This window comes from Syngnathoides biaculeatus, chromosome 6 (assembly GCF_019802595.1).
Source record: "Syngnathoides biaculeatus isolate LvHL_M chromosome 6, ASM1980259v1, whole genome shotgun sequence".
NCBI classification, from domain to species: Eukaryota; Metazoa; Chordata; class Actinopteri; order Syngnathiformes; family Syngnathidae; genus Syngnathoides; species Syngnathoides biaculeatus.
In genome coordinates, this window is record NC_084645.1 from 23,874,871 (window position 1) to 23,891,120 (window position 16,250).

A 16,250-nucleotide genomic window follows, 5' to 3' on the forward strand; every position below is an offset into this window, starting at 1 on the left:
ACAATCAAATTGACAAGTTCTGGTACAGCAGGTACCAGAATCGGAAACACGTGATAGTGGTAAAGGGGGGGGGGGGGGCATGGATGGGGGACAGACTTGCTGTTTTCATGGTAACTGGAGGTTCAACATGGGTCCCAACAAAGCCCACAAACCTTTCAAGGAGATATGACAACACGGCTGCCCTCCATATCTGCAGTTGAGTAATTATAAATGCCCTCTTCAGACAAATGCGATCTCTTTGTGCTAAATGGGCCAGGAAACTCGGGTGGTGGGTGGACATGAACCCTGACGTCAGTTCTGCCTGTTGACAGCAAATTGAGTGGAGACGAACTTTGGATCAGGATCGTCCGAAACTGAGCAGGAAGTCGTTTTATTTGGGGGGGGGGGGGGAATTCTATGAACAAGGCGGGCTGGAAAGTGAGGAAAAAATATGGCCCCCGGCCCCAGTTTCACAGATCAAAAAAAATGTAGTGTACCTTTCTTTTAATCGTATGCCTGATTCTGTTCTTCCATTTTGGCTGGAGCGGCCATTTTGGGGGAAAATGCAGTGAAAAGGGGGGCCTCAACCCCGCCCGGGTAGAATTTGCACCAGGATGCAAGAAAAAGTCTCAAGTGTGACTGAAATGGAACAAAAAGTTGGCCATTTTGGGGCCAAATTCCATATCAGGGAAAGTTGGGGAAAAAATATGAACACCAAAAATTGGTGGACGCATGAAAGCTGCTTAAGGACCCTGGTCCAAAATGAAACGGGAAGTCAGCCATTTTGGTTTGAAGCAGCCATTGTGAAATTTTCATTTTTTTTGTATTTTCTTACCATGGCGTCAAATTTTGATGATTCGCTTTTAAAAGAAGGCGCGAGGGCCTTGTTCGATATTTCTTTAATTTTTTTTTTTTTTTACCTTAAAAATGTTACATCAGGCTTGGGTGGGCTTTGTCCGGACCCCTCCACCAAAACGAGTCGACATTCCGCGCCTTTTAATCGAACAGCTTGGCCGCCGTGGCCTTGCCGTCGTATTTGGCCGCTTTGCCGTCGAACTCGGCGGGGAGGATGTCGGCGTCAAACTCCTTGTAGTAGCTCTCCAGCTCGTCGCCGTGCACGAACACCTGGGAGGAAAGACGGAAACCAGTGGAGCGTTTCCTCCCCTTGGGGGGGGGAGGGGGGGGGGGTGTCTTTGAGCGTTTGGGACGTTACCCTCTCGAGGAGCTTGCTCTTCATGAGGGGCTTGACCACGTTGTAAGTGGTGGTGAAGTACCACGGCTGGTGGATGAAGTGCACGGCTTTGAAACGGGCCGGGAACGAGTCCTGGACGGGGGAACGGGACACGCGGGCGGGCCGGTTCACTTCAAATTCATTAGCGGGCACCTGGTTAGGGTTGGCCTGCACAACCCGCCGGCGGGTAAGTGGGCTCGTACTCATTAAGGGGTTAGCAATAAACAGGTTATTAACAGTTAACAATAATAGGTAATAACAACAATATTCATATTTGAGCTTTGCATTGTGTTGCATCAGATCTCATCCAACTAATTAAAACTAAAACAGAATTTTTTTTTTCCAATACCAGTTCTACAAATTTAATACATTCACACATACATAGAAAATACATGATAAATACTAATTTAATCATATTAATAAATAATAATAAACATATTTGACGATAAATACTAATTTAAATAATAATAGACATATTTGATATTTTACTATGCCGTATCAGATCTCATGCAATTGAAATATATGAAAATTAATAATTATTTGGAAATAGGAAATATTTGAATATAATAATATATATCACAATAATATATGGAAAAATACATTTGGAAAATGTTATGTACATTTTATATGTAAATATATAAAAATAAAGTACGTCCCATCTCAATAATACATTGAAAAGTAATGAGCAATATTATTGAAATTCTGAACTGTGAGCCCAACGCTTTAACCGCTGATCCACCATGCTGCCCCCAGTGTCATATGTTCAACAAATTTAATTAATACATACATAGAAGTAATATCAATAATGATAAATGTATTTTTACTTTTAATTATGCTGAATCAGTTCTCATCCAATTAAAATATATGTATAGTAATTAGGAAATATATGAAAAATACAATTGGCAAATATTCTAAACATTTAAAAATAATGTAAAATAAAGTATGTCTCATCTCAATACTAAATTGGAAATAGAAAAGTAATGAGCAATATTATTGACATTTTTTTAATGGTATGTAATGAATATGAACTGATTTTATAGTAAATAAAAACAGCTCATGCATTGGATTGAAACTCGTTAAAAAAAAAATTCTAAATATCAACAGTGTAACTTTTTACAATTTTTTAAAAATAAAAGTATCTGCTGTACAATAAAAATGTATGTAGACAAAAATAATTATCTCAATCCTAGGCAAATTCGAGACCCTTGTGAGGATAAGCTGCTCAGAAAATAGATGGATGGATGGATGGATGGATGCATTGATATTTTTTACATTCCCCCCCCCCAAGTAATTACCCATCCATCCATCCATCCATCCATCCAATTTCTTTGCCACTTATCCTCACAAGATCCCAGCTGTCAACTGGCAGGAAGCGGGGGTGCACCCTGAACTGGTTGCCGGCCAATCGCAGGGCACAGAGACAAAGAGTCGGACTCACGATCACACCTAGGGGCAATTTAGAGTGTCCAATCAATGTTGCACGTTTTTGGGATGCGGGAGGAAACCTGCTGATATGAAAATACTCAGAACAAGACAAGCCACGTTATTCTGTACCTGCAACATGTCCACCATTTTCTTGAGCTCGGTGGGCTTGATGCCCGACGCCTGCTGCATGGTGAAGCCCTTGAAGTTCTCGATGATGCAGAAGCCGTTGATCTGGGTCTCCTCGTTCTCCAGCAGCTTCTCCAGGATCACGCAGTAGGCCCGCAGAATCTGAAAAAATAAAATGCTGACTCGGCGCGGAGCGAGTCAGAACAAAACGGGGGGTGTCGCGCGGACCTCGTCGAAGGTGATCTCCTCGTAGTCCCAGTTCTCGATGTTGAAGAGCAGAACCACGCGGCCGTACTTGTCTCGGCTCTGGAGGATGCCGGGGTAGCCCGCCTCGATGGTGCTGCGCACCGCCTCGGGCGTCAGGTTCTCAAACAGCTCGGGGTACTCTTTCCGGAATCGGACGTAACCTTGGGGAGGGCGTCTTGGTGAGGACTCGCCCGGAATCTCACGGGGTGTTCCGAGTGCAAACCGCGAGGTTCGACGTACCCTTCATGAGCTCGAAGGACCTGGGAACATCGTACTTCCTGGCCCGGATGAAGCGGACCAGCAGACCGTCGGGCTTCTCCCCGAAAGTGTCCTGGACCCCCTTGGCCAGCTCGACCCCCGCGTCCGCCTTCTCCTTGATCATCCCCCGCAGCTCCTTGACCGCGGAAACGCGCTTCTCGTCCGTCTCGTTCAGCTCGTCTTTGGCCTGCAATTTTCGGTAGAGGATTTAGTTTTTGGGGTTGTGCCCCACCCCCGCCCCGCCACCCCGATGCCTACCTTCTGCCGGGTGTGGTCCGGCAGGCTGGGGCTGGGCCCGAAAACCGGCCCGTGGTCCTTGACGGTGAGGCGCTCCAGCTTGGCCCGGAGCGCCTGCTCCTCCTCGGACACCATGCGGTAAGTTCCACTCTGAGGACGTTCGAGACCCGAAATCCACTTTGATGTTTTGAGCAAAACTTTCAACGATCGCATTTCAGGTTTGCACAAAGCCGTTATGTTCATTTCATGGGAGACAAAATCTCATTTGAGATGGATGAAAAAGTGTACGTTACGCTACATTGAATATTAAATGGTTGGTTCATAGCTCTAAATCGTGTAAAATATTCACGAAAACACGTACATCAGCTTAGCCAAAGACTTCAAATAGCTCTTTGGTGCTTAATTGTGCGTTAGTCGCGCCAAAGACTGAATATTCTTTCCTTTCGGCATGTCCCGTTATGGGGTCGCCACGGCGTGTCATCTTAGATCGCAGGTGTCAAACTCGAGGCCCGGTGGCCAGATCCGGCCCGATGCGTGATTTTATGCGGCCCGCGGAGGCAAATCATGTGTGTCTACTTCCATGATTTTGGGGGTTTTGTTCAAACCTGAACCAAAACTTCAAATTGTCATATCATAAATCCAAATGTTGAGATATCATGAGCATTTTTGTGTTCCCAAACAACAATACCCACTACCCTTGATTTCTGATTCCAAAACTAGTTCATAAATTTCATGTGCACATATGACGAGGCGGTTAAAGATTTTTTTGGGGGGGGGGGGGTTTGACAGCCACAACGGCCCTTTGAGGTAAACCGCAAGTACAATGTGGCGCGCGACAAAAAATGAGTTTGACACCCCTGGGGCACAGTTTTACGCCGGATGCCCTTCCTGACGTAACCCCTCTGCATTTAGCCGGGGAGAGAAGCTTACGGCGCCTGGTATTCCCAGGTGGTCTCCCATCCGAGTACTAACCAGGGCCAAACCCGCTTAGCTCCCGAGATTCTCAGGCTGGCGTGGCTGTAAACCGCTCCGGAGACTGAATAAGCTTCAATATTAACGAAAATACACCCAAGATCACCTTTGTTCTAAAGTACAGACAAAACCGTTACAAAACTTCACGGTTATAGAAAAGCTCAAATTTTTCCAACTTTGCCATTTCAAGTCGTGTTTGATTTTTGCGAGAACACAAAACTTCACGTTGAAATCATCTTAGATCACAGGTGTCAAACTCAAGGGTTAGGGGCCACGTCTGGCCCGCCACATGATTTTATGTGGCCCGCGACGCCAAATCCAGAGTGTCAATTTCCGCCATTCTTGTAAAAATTTGGACAAAAATTTCAAACTGTCATATATCATAAATGATAAAAGCTGAGATATTACAAGCATTTTTTGTTACCAAACGTGAATAGTTGAAAGACACGTTACCCTGGATTTCCGATTCCAAAACTAGTTCGTAAATTGATCGTGTAAATATGATGAGATGATTAAATATTTTTGTTCCACAGTCATAACGGCCCGCTGAGGGAAACTGGAACAGCAATGTGGCCCGCGAGAAAAATGAGTTTGACACCCACCGTCTTAGATGTTTCGGGGATGATTCATATTTAGTTCATTGAAAAACTCAAGTGCTCTTGATGTCTAAAAACGAAAAAAAAAAAAAAAAGATGTATAGTGTTGAGTTCATGGGAACACGTGGACCTTTTTGGATCCTTCCAAATTCAAATTTTTTTTTATTTTTTTTTGCTACGTTGTGGCAAATTCTGTTTCTGGTTCTAACGGTTCCCTCCATCGGTTCCCTTGAGCCCGCTTTCAGTTCTCACCGGGCCGAAAGGCTTTTTTTAAACGCCCGCCTTTCCTTTTACCTTTCGAGGGCAATTTTTCCACATACAAAAGCCCCCCGTGCGTCAATCTAAGTCCCTCACAATCCTTTTATTTTTTTCCTCTTTTTTTAAAGAAAAATATAAACCTAATCCTCACGAGTGAGCGTTAATCAACAAAACCTGTGTGGTTCTAATCTGCCTCACATGAGAGCGGCAAAGCCCGCAAATGCACCGTGACGCCGATTAATGGCTGCGTCTGAACAATGACCTTTTTTCCTCAACCCCCCCCCCCCCCGCCGCCTCATAAGACGCCATTTTGTGGCCTTATTAGTGCACCCCCGTACTCACGACGACAGCCATGTCTGCCGATGCTCTCGCTTGGGTCGGTGCAGTCTGAAATACAAAATAAATACAGCATCATTATACTCAAGCAGTTGGTGAAAGTAACCAAGTACAAATACTACGAAGTGACAGTAAATAAAAAAAAAAAAAAATCCCTTTTATTCTGAAGTACACAGTCAAGCAGTTGAATCAGTACTACTTCAAACACTTTTTTTTTAAAATATATACACAAGTTTCTGTACTTGTATCTAAACAGAGCACGAGAGTACTCGGATACATGACGTAGCCTGTACTTTTTTACCCACCTCTTTAAATAAAAGTAGTAGAATCAGGACATCTGCTTTTATCAGATTTTTTTATACACAAGTATCTATTCCGGTACTTCTACTTAAGTCCCGAGTTAAAGTACTTTTGGTTTCACTTTGCACAGTTTTACTTTGAGTACAATGAGAAGTACTTTCATCCACCAAAACCACATTTCACTACATTTGCGGTCATGTTTTGAGACACCCCCCCCCCCATGTGAGAAAATTACAAAACTTTTCCAATTGCAGAATTATTACTATTTGATACCTCGGTGAAATATTACGAGAAAAACATTTCATCTTTTTTTGTAGGCCTACTGAAATCCTTTCAAATATTCTGGTTTATTTGGTTTGTACTTTGTTTTTATTTTTTTATACACGCTGTCCTAATTAGTATTTTGCACCTTCTATCAGGATTTTGATTTCTTACGTTAACTTTCAACTGTCCGACTTTTGAGAAGTGCGAGTTTGAAAACTGCCGCGTCGAATCATCCATCTTGATCCCGATCATTTTGATGGATGATGGCAAATTTACCCCTCAAATTATTTATGGGGCATATTTAAAATCAATTGATACGTAAGCAACGCGATTTCAACTGTGCACAATAAAGTAATGACAACGACAACAATGGAAAGGTAACTGAACGCCCCCCAAAAATAATCTGTAACAGATTTTTTCCGAAGACTTTAAAGAAATAATAATTTGAAAAACTAATCATGGGATCAGCTCAATGAAGAGTTTAATAACACCAGAAGTAAAACTTTTTTTTTTGGACCTGGTAAACATTGTGAGCATAAAAGTTAAATGAATCTGGTAATGGAACAAATTAAGGTAAATCAAATACAAACTAATAATGTTGTTAAAATTGTTTCTTAAGGTTTCAGCAATCGAACGTTTTTAGCAAAGTTATTACACAATATCGACAAAAAATGTGCACGTGAGGTGCAGGTATTACCATTGTCCACTTGGGGGCACCAGGAAAAACATTCAATGTGATTTTGTGATTGAGTTTTTCGATTCATCGGATGAGGATTACATCCATTCATCCATTTTCTTAGCCGCTTATCATCACGAGGGTCGCGGGAAGCGTCGGAGCCTATCCCAGATGTCAACGAGCAGGAGGCGGGGTACACCCTGAAGTGGTCGCCAGCCAATCGCAGGGCACATCGAGACAAACAGCCGCACTCCCAATCACACCTACGGGCAATTTAGAGTGTCCAATTAATGTTTCATATTTTTGGGGTGTGGGAGGAAACTGGAGTGCCCGGAGGACATCCACACAGGCACGGAGAGAACATGCAAACACCACAGAGGCGAATACGGGATTAAACCCGGGACCTCAGAACTGTGAGGCCAACACTTTACAGCTGAACCACCGTTCCACCATGATTACAATAAAGATGTATTATTTGTAGCATCTTTTTATATATATTTTTTGTATTTTATGTATTTTTTTGGGGTGTGGGGGGGTGGGATTCAATCACTAAATTTCTTTTTGGCTGTTAATCCCTGTTTATTAAAGAATTTTAAAAATAATTTTCAACACGGTTGTAATGGCCGTCATTTATCCGCATATTTATGCTATTCATGCCCTCTCCCAAGCTCTGTTCACACAAAAATATGAAAAAAAAAATATATACAGGGAGCCTGCCGTACTAAACTGAACCAAATTTGATGGAAAGTACATTTATGGGGTGGGGTGGGGGGGGGTGGGATGCAATAATTGAAAAAATGTAAGTGAAAGGAAGCGCAGAATAAATGCATGCAGAGTGTACGTGGGGAGGCGGCCTACCGGTTTCAGGCGTGCGGCGGTTGGCGAATGCGGCGGGTCGGGCGTCCGTGTGCAGGACGGGGGCGGCGAGCTGCGATTTTTGTAGCTCGGGGATTAGTGGCGTCACTGCAGATTACAGACCAGCATGTTTTTTTTCTAACCCCCCCCTGTCCCCTTTCAATCTACATTGTAATAGAGTGTGTGATGTAATGCTGGGGATCCAGTCCTGGACCCTAAGAGGGGCAGAAAGGGGTGGGGGCTGGGGGGGGGGGGTCCTACGGGATTTGATTGCATTCCTCCAAGACTTGAGATTTGTGAGCATTGTGACTGTGAGCTTCTGCAACGTGTTCTGGGGCTGGGTGACTGCAAGCCGTTTCGTAAGGCCGGAGGGACTATTTTTAAAATCATAAAGTGGCTTTAAAAAGGTCTCCGACTCATAAAGATTATGGACCCTTTCATAATGTTTGCAAATAATAGGGGGCCAGCAAAAATGAAAACCATGCCGTAACTCGGGTCGCGCTGGTGGTGGTGGTATGCACGGTGAGCAGCGGACAAAATTTGGGCGGGGTCTTGCCAATTGATTTTTGGTACTGTACATAAACGTGGACGACAGGATGGGTAAATTTAACGGGCCGCGGTTGCATGATAAGCACGGAAAAGCGAATATGACGCGGTGTCAAAACTCATTTTTCTCGCGGGCCACATTGTTGTTCCGGTTTCCCGCAAAGGGTCGTTATGAAAATATTTAGTCATCTTATTGTACATTATACATATTTTACATCAATTTATGAACAAGTTTTGGAATAAGAAAGAGTAATGTGCTTTTCAACTATTCACATTTAATCCATCCATTTTCTTTGCCGCTTATCCTCACCAGGGGCACGGGGAGTGCCGGAGCCTATCCGAGATCTCAACGGGCAGGAGCCGGCCAATCGCAGTGCACATAGAGAGAAACAGACGCACTCACAATCACACCTACGGGCAATTTAGAGTGTCAAATTGGATGTCAGAGGAAACCGGAGTGCCCGGAGAAAATCCCACGCAGGCACAGGGAGAACATGCAAACACCCCACAGGCAGAGCCGGGATTGAACACGGGTCCTCAAAACTGTGAGGCCACCGCTTTACTAGCTGATCCACCGTGCTGCCCTATTCACGTTTGATAACACAAAAATGCTTGCAGTAGCTCAACCATTGTCATTTATGACTTATGACAATTTGAAATTTTGGTCCACATTTTTAAAAGAATCATGGAAATTAACACACTAGATTTGGCTTTGCGGGCCAGATAAAATCACGCGGCAGCCCAGATCTGGCCCCCGGGCCTTGGGTTTGACACCTGTAAAACGGAGCGAATGCAACTAAACCTGAAAGTGGGGAATCAAACCATCAGCAGGGCAAATCAAAACTCAAAGGAGGCGGCCCGTAGCAAGGCAGGAAGCCCGTTATTTCCTGGCATTTCACACTCCCCGCCTACAAATTTTCTCAAGTCGCTTGTGCCTGTTTTCCTTAAAAAACTAAATCACCTGACTCTCCTCTTATGATATCACTATATATATATATATATATATATATTTTTTTTTTTTTTTCTTGAACAAATATGACTGAAAAAGATTTTCCCCGGTGAGGTACATATTTTCCAAATTTAAGAAACAATTCCATTCAAGATACATGAAAAATGCATGCAACAGAGTAAACCGTCTTAATCAAATCTCAGATGGATTATTATTGCCAATTGCATTTCATCACTGCGAACCACGTAGGTACTCGAGTTTGACAAAAGCTTTATGCAATGTTTCCAAGCAGTCTAAGCAGTTATTTTTAATTTCACCCCCCCCCCCCCCCCCACTCACGGTCCCGCACACGTTTTCTCCTGACGGATGGCGAGCTGTAATCTGCTAAATCTGCTCAAGAAAGAAAGCAAGAAAGCGATTTGAGGAGCAAAGTTATGCGGCTCGGCCCAACAATGCGGCATCTGTGCTTCGGCTCAAGCGTCCTCCGCACTTGGGCCTCGCGTACATACTCGCTGGACGGCCGCGACGGTAACATACAGCTCCACAATCGACCCGCTTTCTCATCAAGGTACAGGGGAGTTAAGTCTACACACCCCTCTTCACATGCCAGCTTTTTTTTCCCTGATAAGGCCAACTTAAATTATTTCAAAACTTTTTTCCACCCTCAATGTGACCTACCGTAATTCCCGGTCTACAGAGTACTCCTGGTTATAAGCCTCGGTACACAAAAAGGGTTTAATGCTAGCGCAACGCTAGCGTTAGCGCGGGGCTAGCGTTAGCGCGGGGTTGCCATTACCACGGCGCTAGCGTTAAACTGTGTACCGTGACTTATAACCAGGTGCGCTAATGCGAGCCCCGCGCTAACGCTCGCGCCGCATCACCACATAAACCACAGGGTTGAAAGCATGTGAAAAAAGTTGCAGCTTGTAGGCTGGAAATTACGTTATAACTGTACAACAACAACAACAAAAAAAAAATTTCAAGACTTGACGTAAAAATAAATTCCAATGGAAAATTTAGCTTTAGGCCGGGCAGTGTGCAAACAATGCAAAAATCATGGAATCATTTTTTAGATTTTATTGGCAACTTGAAATTGACACGCGAAACAGCAGCAGCAGCAGCAGCACAGAAAGGCAAATGCAAACAGGAAGATATTTGCAACTTCCTGTTTGCGATGACCATAACACTCCTTTGACCTGTTCAGAATTATTATAAACAATAGCCGTCGAGGTACATCGGGTGGGCAGAAAACTGCTGTGCAAATATTATTATTATTTTTAAACACCCCGGAAGAACTGTACCCGTGACGCCACGCTGAAAAATCTCGCAGATAAATTTAGAAAGTGTTCGCCTCTGATTCGCCGTCCTCTTCGTCGGCGCCAGCTGGCCAGTACTCGTCCCGCATGAACTGCGCCGAGTAGCCGTTGTCCTGCATCAGCTGGCTCTGAAGCTCCCACTCCCACTCGCCTTCCACCATTTTGTAGAGGTCCAACGCTGCCAGGGCGTCCTCCACCGAGCAGTGGCCCGTTTTGCCCACCTGGCGGGTCGGCATAATCACGCTGTGTTTATTCAGGGGTCATTTTTGTCCCTTTCAGTGCCGTGTTGAAAAGCATCCCGGTTGCCGGGAATGTTAAGCCAAAGCAACAGGTGGCGCTGTGACGCAAACCGTTTTAAACAAAATGAAGGCTCAAGAAAATTGAGTTGATGTGAAAATATTCCCAAAAGACCGAAGACTTTTTTTCTTTTTTCTTTCTGGAAATAGGCTTTTCTTTCCAAGATTTTAATGTAAAAAATAAAAATGTAAAAAAAAAATCCCAATTTTTGGGATTTTCTTTTTTTTTTGGGTCATATTTTTCAGAAAGTTTTGATGTTCTAGGTCAGGGGTGTCAAACTCATTCACGGGCCAGAATGTAGTTCCGGTTTCCCTCACGGAGCCGTTAGGACTGTGAAACCATAAAACTGTTGAATCGCCTCATCATAGTTACACATGAGATGAATGAACTAGTTTTGGAATTATAAATCAAGGCGGTGTGTTTTTTCAGCTATTGTTCATATTTGGGAACACAAAAATGCTTGCAATATCTCAGTGTTATCATTTATGATCTCACAATTTGACATTTTAGCCCAGATTTTCACAAGAATCATGGAAGTTGACCACATGATTAGCCTTTGCGGGCCACAGAAAATCATGTGGCGGGCCGGATGTGGCCCGCGGGCCTCGAAATTGACAGCCGTGTTCGAGGTGGAAAATAAGAAAAAAAAAATTGTGTTTTTAAAAAATGTTTTACCCATAAACAAAAGTCTGAAGTCATAATATACATCATGAGAAAATGTAATGCTACATTTATAGTCCCTTTTTAAAAATCACATTTTGAACACGTGCGCGCACACAAAAAAAATACCTTTCTGAATTCATGACCATCATTTGCAAAATAAGGATCGCTCATCCTTTTTGGGACCTGGAATACAGTTTTTAAATTAAGTTCAGAGCTTTAAATAAACCCTAAACCACATTTAACATGAAATATGATTTGGATGATTCTTTGGAATGTGTTTTAGAGTATTGGAGAGAGCATCTGCATATTTTACAGCAGGGGTGTCACTCGTTTTTGTCACGGGCCACATTGTAGTTACGATTTCCCTCAGAGGGCCGTGAAACCAATAGAAATCATGAATTGCCTCATCATATTCACACATGAAATTAATGACCTAGTTTGGTAACACAAAAATGCTGATATCATCTCAGTATTATCATTTACGATATATGACAATTTGAAATGTTGGGACATATTTTCACAGGAATCCTGGATTTTGACACCGATGATTTGACTTCGTGGGCCACATAAAATCACGTGGCGGTCCGGATCTGGCCCCTGGACCTTCAGTTTGACACCTGTGCTTTACGGTAATGACAATTCAATCATTAGTTGGTCTTGGTATTTTAGATTATTTTGGTATATTTATGATATAGACTTTTCTGAACTTTTACTGCATTCATGGGCAAACGGCCGGTGCCTCAATCGTACTTTTTGAAAGGTTACTATGGCTTCAGTTGTCCAGTAGATGTCACCGTCGCTGAAGCCTTGAATCTTTTTCGGCACAATTGTGAGGAAAGCCTCGGTTCTGCGTGGGGCTTCACCCGGTGTGCCGGTCTGACCGCTCCCGATGCTGGAAAGTCTTCTTGTGATTAACGCGCATGCGCATTTATTTTGGAAACTTCCGGCCAGTCTGAAACATCCCCATCACATACTTCGTGTGCCGTTCGATAACTTGTCGTCAAGTGTTCATGTTCGATATGGACGTCTCAGAAAGGTGAACACAGTGCATATCTTTTTATTAACTTTTGCTTTAAGGTTAGGATATAAAATATGTTAGCTACCTCTATGTAGAAGAAGGGGAACTATGAGACTGGGAGAGTTCCCAGTAAGCGTTTGCTACGTACCCAGAGTTCCCCATTCATCAAAAGAAGACTTTTCAGCACGGGGGAGCGCTCAGACCGTCACACCGGCCACCACTACCCGAATCGCCAGCAGGAGTCAGTCACTGGGCCGTCACATGCCATATGAGGCAGTCAACTACATAAAAACATGCGATACGATGTTTTCACCTTCCCGGGACGCGAGATTTAACGATCGTTGAGGCGCAGGTGAAAAAACACTTCACTCTACCTGGAGTACGTGAATGGCGAGAAGGTGCGCTCAAGATTTATTGTTTTGCGGTTTGTGGTCATTTTTTAATCGCACGTTTCAGCACGTGCATGCTAACCTGGATGCGCCTGTCGAGGAGCTTGCGGGCCAGGATCTTCAGGGAGACGCAGCGCCGGCGAGAAAAGCCGGCTAATCGGGCCAGGAGGCACGTCGCGCCCGTGTCTCTGACCATGTGAGCCGGGTGGAGGACGCCCAGCGCGCCGAAGTCGTTGTGGATCGAGTGGCCCACCACCACCTTGCCTTTGAGAATGCCGACGATCTGCGGGAGATGAGGGATGCAGAGAGTTACGGGTCTAAGTTGTTTAATTTGATAAGTAGGGTTTTTGTTTTTTTTTTTAAATAAAATAAACTGAAACAAATTGAAAGTTTTTGTAGTACCTGAGCAGTTAACAGATTTCGGGAAACATCTGTACATGATCTGTTTGTAAATATTTGCTATCTTTGCATGGGAATGCGACTTCTTTAAAATGGCAAGTATTCCGTTTGCGTTTTTTTTTTTTAATGGTGCAAATTGACTGTGCCATTCAAATAACTGGACACGCAGCCATTAAAGTGCCACTGTCATGAAATGCATTATTTTTAGTATGTTCATGAAAAAAAGGGCAGCCAGAATGGAACCATCCGTTTTTTCACCACTCAACATGATTTTGATGTTTATGGGTTTTTGTCACTCCCGCCATGAAAATCCTCTCGAGGGATTTGTTTTCGAGAAGAAGCCGGAAGTAACATTAGTAGCAGAAGCCTACTCAGGCGGTCTCTTATGTTTTTACTAGTTTTACCTGCTGGAAGGTAGCTCTATGTTCCTTCGTGTTAGCCAAAACACCAGCTCGTTGTTTTGCCGGATATTGTTTGAACAATCTGGAGCATGGATTCGTTCTTCATACTTTTCAAAAAGACCCGGTTCGTCGTGAAAAATTGATTGCACGGGTGCAAAAGACGAGAGCTTCGTGGGTTCCAAATGACAGGTCCCACAATTTCTCGAGTATAATGCGCACCCTCAAAGTTGACCTGAAAGAACCTGGAAAACCCTTCAACCAATGTACAATGCGCACCACCAATTTGCCGCTACCCATATGCTCAGAATATTAGGAATGATCTGAACTTATATTTTGTAAGGTTTGTACTTGTGTTGTTTTTCAAAAAAAATGTCCGTACAACAATCATCAATAATAATAATCATCATTGTGCATGTGTTGATGTAGCGGTAATATATAACTCGGGACAGGCCACACTTGTCCTGGTCCCTGTAATTGTCAGAACAGAATCCGTCAACCAACTAAAACAATTGCTTACTGATGGCACAACATTTTAATATTGTTGATAACACATATTACAGTCATGAAAATATAAACTCATCCAGACTGTCTGTTGTTAGTTAGAAGTGATCCGCATATCATCTAAATATGGCATGACACTTGAGTTTTAATGTCGACTACCAAACAGCAAAAGTAATAACGGTGAATACACCTGAGTTAAAATAGCCAAATTCCTTCTTCAATCGAGTGTGTAGATTTCTAATATTGTGTGAAAGTTTGCTTGACGGACTGCCCGCGGGCCTCACCTCCTCTCTGGCCTGCGGGTAGGGCATGGCGTCTCGCAGGTGATGCGGCCGGATGCCGCTCCAGCGAGTCCTGTAGTCGGTGACGGGGCGAAGTGGCCGGATGTACTTGTCGTAGATGACGTTGCCGTGGTAATCTAGGATGCTGCAGCGCGCCAGCTCGCTGTTGCGTCCGTGCGGTCCCGAGCCGACCATTTCGCAGTCCAGCGCCACCACGGGGGCGGCGGCGGCGGCGGAGGAGCTCGGGCAGGGTGAACTCCTGCCACTGGCCGGGGGGCTGCCCTCGGAGAACCCGCTGTCCACCTCCCAGGCCTCCGTCTGGGTTGAGTCTTTATCTTTAAAGTTCTGGCCGTCTCTACATCGTTTGGACTCTTGAAGCAGTTCATCGACAAGGCCGTCGTGGTTCCTTTTCCTCTTCGCCTGCCGCTTGCGTTTCTTGCTCGCGCACTCCATGCCGCGAAAGATCATGGCCTTTTTGCACAATAATCGGTAATTGCACAGAAGCCCACGCGAGGAGGCCTTCTTCCTATTCTGTGTGCCCGCCATCCGCCAGTGACCAACGCAGTCGCATCAACATTGCTGTGCAAAGGAAAAACGACATGTAAAAAAAATTCCTCAGCAAGGTTGAATCATCAAAGTTTTAAACTTTTCATTCTCGGGGAATATTTACATATTTGTTGTCACATTTCTGTTAGATTAAACACGACACTGTTTATATGTTTGCTAATGGATCTATTGAGTTGCTATTAAAACGACAACCCAAAAAAAAAATCGAACCTTATTTCGTTTTACCTCACACACGTGACGTCACAAAGTTCATACAACGATTACTTAAAACATGCAATGAACTCAATAGTTCTGCTTGCTTTGTTAGCGTTATTTCCCACTGTCGTTCATACGCACATATAAACTATAGACTTAATTTCAGCGGTATATGATGGCGAGAAAATCATGTGAGGGTAAAATTGCGGCCACCGGCTTTTACGCTAGCTCGACAGCACGCGCTACTACAGAAGCATCCACATTTTGTCGTATAAAAAACATATCCAGTAATGTGACACCTAAGCCAACTCGTTACTTTGAGTGGAAAGACGATAAAGAAACAACTGCGTAAGTAAATACAAAGGAAAACGAGCTTTTAGAGGCTAAAAAGTACCTTCACCGGTGGCACGTGGACAAAAGAGATCGAGGCTTGACATATTCGAGGAAGGCTCCACCCGATTGGCTAGTTGTCTTCGTTGGCGTTATTAAACAGGAAGTGCCTAGCGCCATCTATTGATCCGGAGAAGACTTGCGGCCAAAACGTTTACACACGAAAGCACTAAAATCGCTCAATCGTCTGAATGTTTATTATTATTTTTTTTTCTAAAAGCAATTCATCAACTTCAGCCTTGATCAAAATGAAGTGTGTGTGAAATTGTGTGAATAATTTTAATTTTATTACGAAGTGAATTATACTTCAGAGAATAAATAGGAGAGGGCGGAGCTTTCATAATTTTTGAAAATCGGGGATATGGGAACGATTTGCAACGAAAATAATTTCATTTGATGACAATTCATAGAAAGTAAAGGCATTTCACGAGTTGGCCTTCAATGCGGAACGTTTTATTCAATTTGAAAGAAAACTAAAATGTTAAAAAAGCTTACTTTATATTGTATGATTTTATATTGTAATGAGACACAGCTTACGTGCTTGATGGACACAAAAGTATAATAATAACAGCAATAACA

General features: G+C 43.6%; 2 protein-coding genes across 6 annotated transcripts in view; both read right to left on the reverse strand.

Moving 5' to 3' along the window:
• snx22 (sorting nexin 22) overlaps window positions 1-16,250 on the reverse strand; it is a 93,411-nt gene that overhangs the window by 59,568 nt on the left and 17,593 nt on the right. The gene's annotated exons all lie outside the window — the stretch shown is intronic.
• LOC133502503 (retinaldehyde-binding protein 1-like) lies at window positions 77-15,805 on the reverse strand. 4 transcript variants are annotated; one of them, XM_061823368.1, is made up of 10 exons: window positions 15,676-15,805; window positions 14,523-15,098; window positions 13,020-13,220; window positions 5,671-5,715; window positions 3,524-3,652; window positions 3,248-3,452; window positions 2,990-3,168; window positions 2,765-2,923; window positions 1,193-1,378; window positions 77-1,104 (listed from the first exon to the last, which is right to left on the reverse strand). In XM_061823368.1, the coding sequence occupies exons 2-10, from the start codon at window positions 15,063-15,065 to the stop codon at window positions 976-978; spliced, it is 1,776 nt and encodes a 591-aa protein (XP_061679352.1). In that variant the 5' UTR covers window positions 15,066-15,098; window positions 15,676-15,805; the 3' UTR covers window positions 77-975. The 4 variants fall into 4 exon arrangements, with proteins under 4 accessions (XP_061679352.1, XP_061679353.1, XP_061679351.1 ...); XM_061823369.1 differs by lacking the exon at window positions 15,676-15,805 and adding an exon at window positions 15,312-15,659; XM_061823367.1 differs by lacking the exon at window positions 15,676-15,805 and adding an exon at window positions 15,297-15,659.

Bases quoted from the DNA above. Each gene is read 5' to 3' on its own strand.
- LOC133502503 (XM_061823368.1), bottom strand. From the start codon at position 15,065: ATGGCGGGCACACAGAATAGGAAGAAGGCCTCCTCGCGTGGGCTTCTG. The intron at 2,924-2,989 runs GTCCGCGCGACA...TTATTTTTTCAG, and splicing joins AGGAGATCACCTTCGACGAG to ATTCTGCGGGCCTACTGCGT. The intron at 1,105-1,192 runs GTAACGTCCCAA...CTTTCCTCCCAG, and splicing joins AGAGCAAGCTCCTCGAGAGG to GTGTTCGTGCACGGCGACGA.